At 41.1% G+C, this 12,562-nt stretch overlaps 1 protein-coding gene across 1 annotated transcript in view; it reads right to left on the bottom strand.

The window, feature by feature from the left end:
- Nucleotides 1-1,659: 1,659 nt before the first annotated feature.
- PREP (prolyl endopeptidase) overlaps nt 1,660-12,562 on the bottom strand; it is a 94,111-nt gene continuing 83,208 nt past the window's right edge. The window contains exons 12-15 of the mRNA XM_020779911.3: nt 11,039-11,133; nt 7,831-7,962; nt 5,054-5,210; nt 1,660-2,391 (exon numbers count right to left, since the gene is read on the bottom strand). Of these exons, the coding sequence (XP_020635570.2) occupies nt 2,097-2,391; nt 5,054-5,210; nt 7,831-7,962; nt 11,039-11,133 (679 nt within the window). The 3' untranslated portion in view covers nt 1,660-2,096. The remainder of the gene's footprint in view (nt 2,392-5,053; nt 5,211-7,830; nt 7,963-11,038; nt 11,134-12,562) is intronic.

The following is a 12,562-nucleotide window of genomic DNA, read 5'->3' as shown; positions in this document are numbered from 1 at the left end:
GAACAGGAAGGTTTTGACCTGGTGCCGAAATGTCATCAGCGTCGGCGCCAGACAAATCTCAGTCGGGAGGGCATTCCATAGTCTGGGGGCAGCTGCCGAAAAGGCCCTTTCTCTACAAGCCATCCCTCTCACCTCCTTGAGGGACGGCTTTTTCAAAAGGGCCCCCTGGCTAGATCTTAACTGCCAGGTAGGTTCATATGGAAGGAGGCGGTCCTTCAGGTATCCAGGGCCCAAGCCGTTTAGGGCTTTATATATCAAAACAAGCACTTTGAATTGGGCCCAGGCAGCAAGTGGTACCAATATAATTTAAAGAGAATTGGCTTGGTATGTTCCCTATTGGCCCCACCACTCACCATCCACGCAGCTCGATTCTGGACCAGCTGCAGTCGCCGGACCATCTTCAAAGGCAGCCCCACGCAGAGCACTGCATTACAGTACATTTTGGCACTATAATTATTTTAGTGTTCTTCATCTATTTCCACGTTAACATTGATGGCCTGCACCACCACCTGCTCCTGATCTTGTTTTTGCAGAGAGAGTATAGCTTCTCTAACTTCTGCTTATGATGTTGATTTCAGTATTGGCCATTTGGTGATATCAATGTGTACAATCACCTGTTAGGTTTCTTGAAACATACTACATCTGCAATAAACAAATTGATGGTTTCATGGCACTCTTTTGCTTCATTTCTAACTTCCATGCTGAATTGCTGATGTTTAGTTTGGCTTTATTTCTTACTTTTGTACTTTCCAACTTCTGTGATTATCAACATACCCTGTTTTGGTGTGCAACTGGTTTCCTTCTAGACACTTGCATAACAACTTTCGATTTCTTCTTCAGCATCTCTAACAGGAGCGTAGACTTGAATAATAGTTAGGCTGATAGGCTTCCCGTGAAAGAAAAACCGCTCCTTCTGAGTTTCTTGCCTGCAAAGTGTGTTATGTGCTGTTAAATTGCACCTGACTTCTAGTAACCCTAATAGGATTTTCAAGGCACATGAGATATTTAAGGAGTTGCTTGTCTAGTTCCATCTCCAGTGGGTTTCCATGAATGAGTGCGGATTCGAACCCGTCTTCTGAGTCCCAGTCTATCACTCTGCTCAATATAACATATTGGCTGTCTCCCTGATGGAACAATTCGTAATTGTCTGACTGAAAATATCCTACTCCAGTCCGCTTCAGTCCATTCGCCTTAATTATTATAAAACTTCTCACCACAGAAAGGGAAAAATATAGAACACTTCATGAAAATAAAAAGTTTGTGACTCTAATCAAGATATATTATCAGAGATTGATAATAATTCACATTATTAACATGAAACCCTGGTCTCCTTGGACATTTTCAAGCTTATTTTAAAAATAGTGCATTTGAGGGGAAAAATGGAACAATGAATCTGAGAGAAACATGGGTCCTTTCAGTTGGATCCTCCTTTTGTATTTCATTGCTCATTAAATACACCATTTAATTTAATCCCAGTATACACTTCTACCAAGCTACAGCGGAAGTATAAAAGTCTATTAGTGGCACTTTTAAAATGTATGTCAAGATGGTGGGTGTGCACATGCATGTACCTATAACATACTGCTTTGTTGCCTACTGATCTAAAGCAGGGCTGTAGAAAATCCTGAGCTTTGAAAAGAATGAAAACACAATCTGAAATTACTCAGCATTTGTAATATAGATTCTTTAATGGGGAAGTATTGGCAATAGTCCCAACACTTCTTGTGGCTGTAAAGAAAACACAACTTGACAAATTATACTGGAACAGTACTTACATTTAATTACATGTGAGCCAGATATGTCTGCAAGGAGAAATATTACATTAAAATTGTGTTGCATGATATAATCACCACCACCAACTGTGACTCTAACAATGCACATAACAGCATCATCTGTAATCCGCCTATTTATCGGAACATGCTATTTTAAACATATGCCAGAAACTAAAATGAGGAGCAAAGTAAACACTGAATTGAAACAGAAAGTTCATGGGGAGCTGGGAGTGGCCGTTCTTAAATGTAAGTACTACACCGAGTGCTCCTGTTGTTTTAAAATGGTGGTTAAAGCCCTTGATTTCTAATTCGGAGAGTAAAGAGCTATTCTATCCATTCAAGACTTAGGCATCTTGCTATAAAGGCATACATGTCAGATGCCTCCTCTATAACTTTGGCTGTTGGCTTTCCAGCACCATGGCCAGCCTTGGTGTCAACGTGAATTAGTAGCGGGTTGGTCTGTTTGGGGCTTCGTCCGACAACGTACTGCAGAGTAGCAATGAACTTTAGGGAATGAAGAGGCACCACACGGTCATCATGATCAGCTGTAAGGAGTAATGTGGCTGGATACTGGACTCCATCTCCTTCTGGCACTTTGATATTATGGAGAGGGGAATATCTGCAAGAGAGAGAGAGAGAGACACTTTTGTTTGGCTTGTGAAGCTGCCTTAGAGACTCACTTTGAAAAACTGCTACTGTTCCATCAGCAGAAGCAGAATTCTAGACTTGCGACATCTTAAGGAGGGGGTTAAGATACATGGGATGAAGAGGCTGGATCTAGAAACAGGAGATCTACATAGTCTTCTGCACCATACCACAGCTGTTAGCTCCACTATGTTGCCACCTAAGATGGGGTAGGCAAGCCTCTGGGGATCTGGGGTCTACTTTTTCAGTCCAGTGGACATTTCAAATCAAACTATAAGTGACTGGACATCTGATTTTGAAGGTGGGGGTGGGGAATGGCACCTTGTTTTAAAGGAGAATAAATAATCCCAGAAGGATTCCAGAAGTAGCAATTCTCCCTATATGCCAAACAAGTTTTGGGCAGTGGGGAAATGAATAGTGGTGCTGGGGCCATATTATATAAATGGTGGGAGGGCATCTGTGCCATGGGCCACATGATTCCCACCCCAGCTGATAAAGGGGGAAAGGGTGACAAGGACACTTTCATCCTGTGGAGATTTATCTTCCTCTTGTGTGCTCAGGCTGAGAATGGAAGGAGGATGAAAACGAGAACTCGGTGTAAACATGGCAAATTCTTTGCTGCAGATGATCAGGAAATGGGGGAGGGGAAAGGCCAGTACTAAAATACCCTTTAAAAATATGTGGTGGAGATAAATTCAGAATGAACACTGTTTTGGTTGTCACAGCTCACAAAAAGTTATAGAGTTGGAGAAGGTACAGAAAAGGATAATTAAACGAGTCAGGGAATTTGAACATATTTTATGCAAAGATAAACCACTTCAGGGCTGCTTGTTCATGGCCCAAATGACTAAGATGGACTTGTGGTAAAGCTTTATAACATTACACAAGATATGCAGAAACTAGAGTGAGAGAAGAGAGTGAGAAAGGTTTTCATAATGCTAGAGCAAATGTGGGAATTATGCCAGTCAGGATCCCTGCACCTCTCTAAATAAAGAGCAAAAGTGGCCAAACACACTGCCAGAGCTTTCGAGGGGGCGTAACTGGCCACTGAAAGATTACTCCAACTCATGTAGGCCACAAACAGCCCTTTAAGAAAGCAAAAACCACCTGAACATTTACAATTTTTGCAAAAGGGGAGAGTGTGGACTGATCAGTACTGGCTAGTACATTGGCTGACAAGATGTGCAACAGGTAATGCTTATTGCAATTTCCTAATTTCCTTCCAAAAGTTACTCCTTTTGCAAAACAGCACAACAGGATTATAGCCACTGCTTTGTACAGCCTACTGGATTTCTTAAAATAAGATGGCTTATTTGGGAAATGTACGATTATAACCATATTTTTAAAACACTTTGTTGTCTTTTACAGTTACTTAATATTACAGCTTTTATTACTTATTTATTGTTTTCAAAAATATTTTTACCCTGCATTTCTCCTTAAAAGGGACCCAAGGCTACTCAAATCATTCAAAGACAATATTAACAACCGTGAGAATACAAATACTAAAAAGGATGAAACAAATACCATATATAAGCAATACCAAAAAACCTCCAAAGCAATAAGGTACCATAATCCAATTAAAAACTCACTCAGGCTGCCAGCTACTCAGCAGAAAGCTTGCCTGAAGAGAAAGTGGTTTAGCTTTTATTTGCCTGTTTGTGGAAGGACAGTAAAGATGGAGCTAGCCTAGCTTCCTGTGGGAGGGAGTTCCAAAGTCTAGGAGCAGCAACAGAGGTGTACCCTTCTCTTCTGTACCCACCCAAAGCAGTCGTGAAAGTGGTAGAAACAAGATAAAAGCTTCTCTTGATGATCTTAACTCTCAAGCAGGCTTATAAAGGGGGACGAAGTCCTTGAGATAGCTCGGGCTATTTAGAAATACAGTGGTGCCCCGCTTGACGACGTTAATCTGTTCCGTTAAAATCGCTGTTAAGCTATATCGTCATCAAGCGAAATAAAAAAAAAAATTGAAATGCATTGAAAACCGCTTCAATGCGTTCCAGTGGGTGAAATACCTCATTTTTCAGCAAAGATCCTCCATAGGGGAAGCCATTTTTGATTGTTATCTTCCGGAAATAGGTCCGGAAAACAGCGGGCAGGCATTTTGAAAACCCGACGACCAGCTGTAAAGGTTGTCGTGAAGCGAAAAATTGGTTCCCGAAGCAAGGAACCGATCGTCATGAAGCGGATTTTCCCCATTGAAACATCATTTTGCAACCACAATAGCGATCACAAAGACCTCATTGTTAAGCAGTTTCGTTGTCTGCTGGGGTAATCGTCAAGCGGGGCACCACTGTATTCTTCCACTCAAAAGATCAGATAATAGAAATCTCAGTAGAATTCTGCTACTGACTGTTTTCCTAGAAACCACAAGAGCTGGCTGGGAGACGTACATTTGCTAGTCATACTTGTATGGGCTTGGAAAAAAAAAAAAACATTCAGCCTGAGATGCCTATGTGCAAGAAATAAGTAATGATGATGATTATGATGATGCATAAGTGAATGGCCTCTGGATCTCTAGTGTGACTTGAAAGACGGATGATTTTCATTTTTTTGCAGTCAGGTTCCCTATTATCGTCATCGGGCATCCAAGGACAATCCAATGTGTATAAACAAACAAGAGCACACTCTCCACTTACTTGTATAGCCATTCAAATTGTTCTTTATAATCAGAGCAGCCAAAGTCTGTTGTCCAGGCATGACCAATGGTGAATTTGTGGAACTTCAGCATGTCCATCACTCCGACTTGAGCAATCACGCAGCCAAATAGATCTGGACGCTGATTGGCGCAAGCAGCTTCACAAGGAGGGAAACCAACAAACCCACGTATTAATACTGATGTCTTAAATAGCTATTAGTACTGCAAATAGCTCTCCCTGATATCTGCAAATAACTCTTTACCAGATCAGTTTCTTGTTTTAGTACCAAACCAAAAGTACCTTGAAAAAAGTAGGCTATGACCCAGAAGCTCTTGCATCAACACTGGAGAGAGAGAGAAAGAGTGCATGCGCGCGACGCAGTTGCCCTGGAGCCTAACTAGACACGACAAAACTCCACTTCTGAATTTGAGAACAGGGAACGCTACGGCAATAGATATTTTGCTGCCTGAAACAAAGGGCAAGCACTCCACCCTCTATTTCATCTCTGTAAGGTGATGTTCAACACTGGCACTGGGATGGCAGGCAAGTTTATGGATACACATAGAGCCACATGACACAAATAGCTTTGTCCCTTAAGAGAGGGAAACACCCCCGGGGCTCAGATCAGTGCTTTACTCTGTGCCTAGCAATAGGGCCAGCCTTGCTAAACAAATAGTATAAACCTTAGAACAGAAGATAATTTCATGGCAACAATAAGCATCTGGGAGCAAGGGGAGGAAGAACATTGGTTTATTTTCACTGGGATGGGCAACAGGGGCCCTGCAGATGTTGTTGGCCTACAATACCCAACAGCCCCAACAAGCATAGTCAATACTGATGGATTACGGGAGTTGCAAACCAAGATCTGGGCAGCCACAGTAATCCACACTTTGCCTGAAAAATCCTGCCCTCACCAGGCCTTCAAATTGGTTTCTGTGGAAGGGAAGGGGGGGGGGAATGTTAAGAAAAAGGATGTTGTGGGGTACACAAGCTCCCTCCTCCCACCCAATAAATAGAGTATACCCATAGAATTAATGAGACCTGGCAAGTCAATACTAATGCAAGTCCACTAGCACATTGGTGCCACTCTAGTTATGACCAGAAATTGGATACAGTTGACTGGGACTTAAGTATAACTAAATGTGGATGTAAACTAGTATGCCTTCCGGAGGGGCTGGTCTTCCCCTGGCTCCCTTCATTTGCTTGAGGAGAACAAAACGGAGGCTAAGATATTTAAGGCCATCTTTCCTCATGCAACATTTTTTTTAAAATTAACTGAAGTCAAGCACCTCTAAGGATCTTTTGTGAATTCAAGCTAAAGTAAGTGAAAGTCATTTCTTTTAGTACAAGTATTACACATGGGTATTCATACATTGCTTTGAAAAAACTGGAAGAGCAGACTGAAGTCCTGCGGAGAGCAAGAAGGCCAAGATGATTCGTTATTTTTTTTTTTGCTGGTATGCACAGGGATAATTTCAGTATTGAAGCTGAAGAATTTATTCAGTTTTGAGACATTTCATGGCATGCCTGCTGCTTTCCCTTCAAAATACAAGTAATGCTACTCACTTTAAATCAGTGGATTTGATGAAATATGAACACTGCCAATTCTCTGTAACGACAAAATGGCTGGCACAGATCTTTTCTTTACAAAAGAAAGACCATGAACATATGTTCTTCTTCCAAACCCTTGATCATTCTGCTTTGCTTATCTATATCTATAATCTACATCTATACCTACAAGCATCTCTCTCTCTCTCTCTGTCTCTCATCCTTGAGGTTTTTTTTAAATGGCTGCGAGAATCATTCCTTGCTAGCTGTGCTGACAATGAGCTAGACAGATTTCTGCCCTCTCACCAGACGCTCCAGATGTATCTGGAAGACTATATACTTAGGCCATACAACAACTAATGTTTTTGGAACTAGTAGGAACACTTACATAATAGCTGTTCTAACGAAAAGCACATTGTCTTTCTCCTTTGGAGTGTTCTTTTTAAATGAACACTGTACTGATTAATCTTGCATGATATCACCGGACATGCCATTGTGCATAAAAGGACTGAAAGTTGATCATCTCCTATCAATGTCTTAGAGAAACCTTTGTTTTTAAATTATGGGCCATCAAATTGCTTCCAACTTAGAGAGACTCTATGAATGACTGATCTTTAGAAAGATCCGTAATTAGCAGCAGTGCTCAGATCTTGCAAACTAAAAGTTGACTCAAGGCCATGAGCTCCTTCTTTTCAGTCAAGAGATATCTTTAGCCATAGTTGATTGGGAAGCTTAAGAAAGCTTCACTTAAAAGGGGACGGCTTAGAGAAAACAATTAACAGCATCCTGAAATCAGTGCTGACTAGTTATTGATATATGCTGGCCCTCCTATCCCAAACCACTTTTTTTTTCTTCCAGTTATCCTCCACCTGATACTCTCCAGAGCAGGGTTTGATGAGTGTTGCTGTTCAGCATGTTCATATTCACATCTGCCCAGAGGGGGAAAGCTGATATAGTTTGCATATAGCTAGTCTGACCTTTCAGGAAGAACAGACAGGTGCCTCAGACTAGCAGTAAATAATGCAGTTCATAAGGGCTCCCTGAACTGGATGCCTGGTATTCTCCAAGTCTAGAGCACATGCGGGTGTAGAGCTTACTACCTGATTCTGTACACAAGTGTTGTGATGGTAATTGCCCCTCCCCCATGAAGGTCTTTAGAAAACAACTGTTTGAGCCTTCTACCCAAGTAAGTCACAAAACTTAGGCAAAAGGCACAACTCTGTTCTTACCAACTAAGAGGCCTCCATTTGAACCTCCATTAATAGTCAGCTTCTTTGGCGATGTATATCCTTCTTTGATAAGATACTCAGCCGCATGCTGGAAGTCATCAAAGCAGTTTTGCTTGTGGACCAAGATACCACCTGAATACACACCCACAAATAACAAGAATCCAGTTAAACCCTTTACACATAGAGACAGACATTCAGAATGGGTGCCCTTGTGTGCATGTAGAGACAAAAAGCACTGCCTGGGATGGGTTTTCAGCTCCACAAGCATTTTAATAATTGATGCCGTTGGGAACACAAAAAAACAATGAAGATCTTTTTCCAACAGAGAATTTGGGAGACAGTTCTGCCAATAACTTTAATGCTTTCAGAAGCTCTGAATAATACATACCTTTGCTGAATATTAACACCACAACATCAGGTAATAGTCCTACTAACTAATCCTAGCTAAAAGCTTCGTACTGCAGATGAACTACCCACATGCATTTTTATAGATGTTTATCTAGCTTCTTAATTAAAAAATTTAGTATTCAATTTGTCTGTGATCTTTTAAGAAGTACAGCTTCATAAACTAGTTCTTGCAAAAAAAAAAGTAAATGTGTACTGTTCAAAATAGGAAAACAAAAACTTGGTATCAGATATAGAACCAGTATATGCTGAGTTTCATTTGAATTGACCTGTGCCTAATAAATGCCAGATCATAATATGGAGATTGAAGAGCATGGCTGTTTCTTTGAAATGTGTCTCCATTTCTCTTTTTCTTTTTCCCTCTCCCTCTCCCAATTAGCTTTGTTTGTTCTGTTGCAGGAAAAACAAAAGACGCATGGCATTTTTAGCACTAAGAAATATGTTACAGCATAAGCTTCTGTGGCTTATCACCCACTTCGTCAGATTCAAAAAGCGTTAACCAGAATGTCAGTTGTACCTACCCTACGTACGGTTGGGAAGGACAGGCTGCTTACCTGTAACAATGGTCATCTTTGAACTCACACATGGGTCAGAGTGCCTGTGTGAGGTCCTGTTCTAGAATAGAAAGTTCTCTCTCTCTCTCTGTGTCATGACCATACTGGAAGACTTCACAGTTGCCTTTTCATTCCTGATTCTCTGTAAGGCAGTCATAGCTGGCCATGACCCTCAGGAGATGAGTGGGTTGTGTTAGTGTCACAGATGACCATCTGAAGAACCACAGTTACAGGTAAGCGACCTATCCTTCTTTGGTGTCATCAGAGTCCTTCAATGGCGAGAAAATTTGTTGCCACCATTATGCTATCTTTTGACAGGGTTTTGCAAATCGGGTTCAAGGGTGTTTTCAGCTGAAGACAGGCTAAGTAGGCAGCCTGAAGGGATTGCTTCCAGAGAAAGAGTTTTAATTTGGAAACTATTCTGGCAGGGCTACCTTGCGGACAGGGCTCCGAGCAGTAGTGGTCCCGGCCCAGGCAACAGAGGTATGTTCGTTGCAGGCGGTGCGTTTCTTAAAGAGGTGGCTGGGGCCATAAAAAGGGATGGGTGCTTATACTGCAATATAACATTTTTAAGTTTAACACAGGATCCTTTGCCATTTTACACATAGTAACTAAACGAGTTGCGCAGAGACGTCTGTGTATTGTTGGGCAAGCTCTGCACTACGAGCAAACAAGGGCATGCCCAGTTACATACCCAACCACACAGCAGATGGCAAGAAAAAGGGGGAAAACTACTTGCATGGCTCTCCCCAATAAAATGCTGATCATGTATGTCTCGTATGCATGTTGTCTGCTACAACCCTTTCACAATTATGCTATTCTCTCAAAATGGCTTCCCAATGGTTTAAGCAGTTTGTTTGATCTGTACTGCTTTACCTTCAGTGTACCAGTCTGGAGTTCATTTAGACTACTTCCTATGATGATCAAGCACAGGTCTTTGTTTTGTCCAAGCACAGTCAATAGGCTGGTTCCTGGTTATTTTATGTCTGCATTCTATTTATATGCATTTACATGGGAATTCAATATATCTCAGCTTGGATCCGAAGGTTAGAAGCAGCAATCTTCATTATAGCTGCTTGTAACTCTCCAAATTTCTTCTAAGGGTTGGATGATGATGCCCTGGAACAGGATAGCACAGGAGAAGGGAAGCCCTTTATGTGGAAGTGTCTTCTGCTCACCACCCAGAAGCACGGTGGATCCAAGGCTCAGTGCAGAGATATTTTCTTTTGAAGATGCTATGACCTTTTGGATTACACATGACTAACCTAATAATAGAAAACTACTGTTCCCATAACACTCTGAATGTCTCCTTCATCCCTCTGATAACAAGGCAAATCTCTCGTGAATGAAGTAACTGTTTGGCTTGACTAAATACTCTGATTGCCACCTATACAATTGTCATATGTCTGGTCTGCCATTCCATGCTAGCATGTGAAATATTTTTAAAAAGATCAAAAGTAGCAAAGGCTATCGGGAAAGCCTTGACATGCGTGACATTATTTAGCATAACTGGTTCTGAAAAATGCAAATGTGCTATTAGAGGAGAAAAAGGAACAGAGAGGAGATACACCTTATGCTTTATATGAAGCATCAAACACTCTTTCAAAAATATAGGGTCAGGTGCTTTTCAAGTGAACCAAGACCACTGTGCCGAACTCACTTGGCACCAGAAATAACTGTCTATGAAATTAACAAACAGCAGACTTCTAGCTAATGCCAATTTACAGTCTGCGGTGCAAATTAAACTTGGAAATAGGAAAACAGTCCTCTGACATAAAAGTAAATTTTATTAAAAACTCATTAAAGCTCTTCAGCTAATTTCCTGTTACAGAAGAACACTTTGTCTTTGGCAATAATGCTACAGACATCTTGGCATGTATGCTTTATCTTTTTGAAAATCGGTGGATCCCGTCTCTGAATTACTGGGAAACACTCTATAGTACAGAGAAACCATTAAAATAATATGAAACCAAATTGTAAAAAGGCAACCTGGAAAATGCAAGAAATAATTAATGGGACATTATTTAAAGATTATTCAAAAAGGCCCTTAGAAAAGGTACAATGGAAAACAAAAAGTTTACAAAAGATCTTTGAATTAAAAGTTATAACACTTTCAAATAAATGGGTGATGGAGTTACATGAAATTCAAATTAAGGTCATAACAATCAGAGCTACTCATTTGTTCAGTTTAGGTACCTAAAAACATTTTAGAACACTTCCTTTTGGTTCCTGCACCAAGAAACCCTTACCTTTGTGCCAAGTCTCTCCATATTCACCACCTCCTCGGATATTAGCCACAGCTAGAATACCACCCAGGTGTCTTATAAAAATTAGCCTTGAAACACTGGGGAAGGGGGGAAAAAGCAAAAAGGCAAATGAATATCTGAATCTTCAGGATCTGGCCTCTAGTGCTTTTCAGTGACAAAAATACAGGAAAAGTACATTTCTATTCTGGTGTAGATCTATGCTGATGGAGCTTCTAATGGGTGTATTGGAGGAGGGAGTGGTGATGGATATACCCCCAACTCAACAGCTAACAGGAAAATACTTTCCTCACATCCAGCTCCCTTCTGGTCAGCCATCCTGCAGCTTTAGATTTCAGTACTCTTTGGGTACAGGAAGGTACAGAGGTCTAGGGAAGGTTTTGTCAGCATCATAATCATTTGTTAGCATTGTATTTACTTGCTTGCTACTCACCCATCTTTAATTTCTGCTACCTGATTGCTCAGTATGCTTTTACCACAGATCAAAGTTAACACAATAGAGCAAAAGATCTACCACTACTGACAAAAGATGTCTGAGTTACCGATCATCCCTAAACACTGTTATTAACTAGGACCTTTACAGTTAGAATTCATGTTCTTGAAGGGAAATTGCCTTGACGAAGAAGCCCTGCTATCAAATGATGCTGGCAAATTAATGGAGTATGACATACACAGAGAAAGAACAGGGGGTGCTGATAAGTACTGAGCCTTTCCCAGAAAAAACTGAGCTAGGAAGCTGTAACTGCCACACTATTCTACATACGTATTCCCCCAGGAAGTCAATGCACTTGCGACATCTGTCCTGCAGCTTAAGTCCCTGCAAATAAAATTCTTCCAACCGCTGGTGTAACCACTCATTTGCAGCATTGGTTACCTCCAGAACACTCCCAAATCATTGCCCCTTTAGGTGTTATTTGAGTTTGGGAAACAGATAATAGTCAGAAGGAGCCAGGTCGGGAGAATAGGGTGGATGGGGCATCACCTGAAAGCCTAAAGATGTCAGTTTTGCCATTGTTTCACTTGCAGTGTGTGACGAGGTGTTGTCATGCAACAGGATGACACCTTTGGAGAGCTTTCATCAATGTTTTTCCTTGATGTTTTGCCTCACTTTTGTCAATAAAGCACAGTAATATTTTGCATTGATGGTTGAACCCTGTTGGAGGTAATCCACCAGCAGAACTCCCTTCTTAACCCAAAAGTGTTGCCATTTGCTTCTGCACTGACCTTTGCACTCGGAACCTCTTTGGCCTGCAACCACTATGCCTCCATTCCTTAGACTGTTCCTTTGTCTCAGGATTATAACAATAGATCCATGTCTCATCACCAACTACTAGTTTGCCCAGGAAATCTGACTCATTTCTTGCAAAATGTTCCAAAACAGCCATCTTTTGTTCGGTTGTCAAAAGTTTGGGGATCCACTTTGCTGCCAGCTTTCTCATTTCCAAGTCGTTGTGGATAATGGCACAAACTCTCTCATGTGATATTCTCAGATATATAGCAATACTTTTG

This window comes from Pogona vitticeps, chromosome 1 (assembly GCF_051106095.1).
Source record: "Pogona vitticeps strain Pit_001003342236 chromosome 1, PviZW2.1, whole genome shotgun sequence".
Classification (NCBI taxonomy): Eukaryota; Metazoa; Chordata; class Lepidosauria; order Squamata; family Agamidae; genus Pogona; species Pogona vitticeps.
The sequence above is the reverse complement of the archived record's forward strand: the minus strand, read 5'-3'. Positions and strand labels throughout refer to the sequence as shown.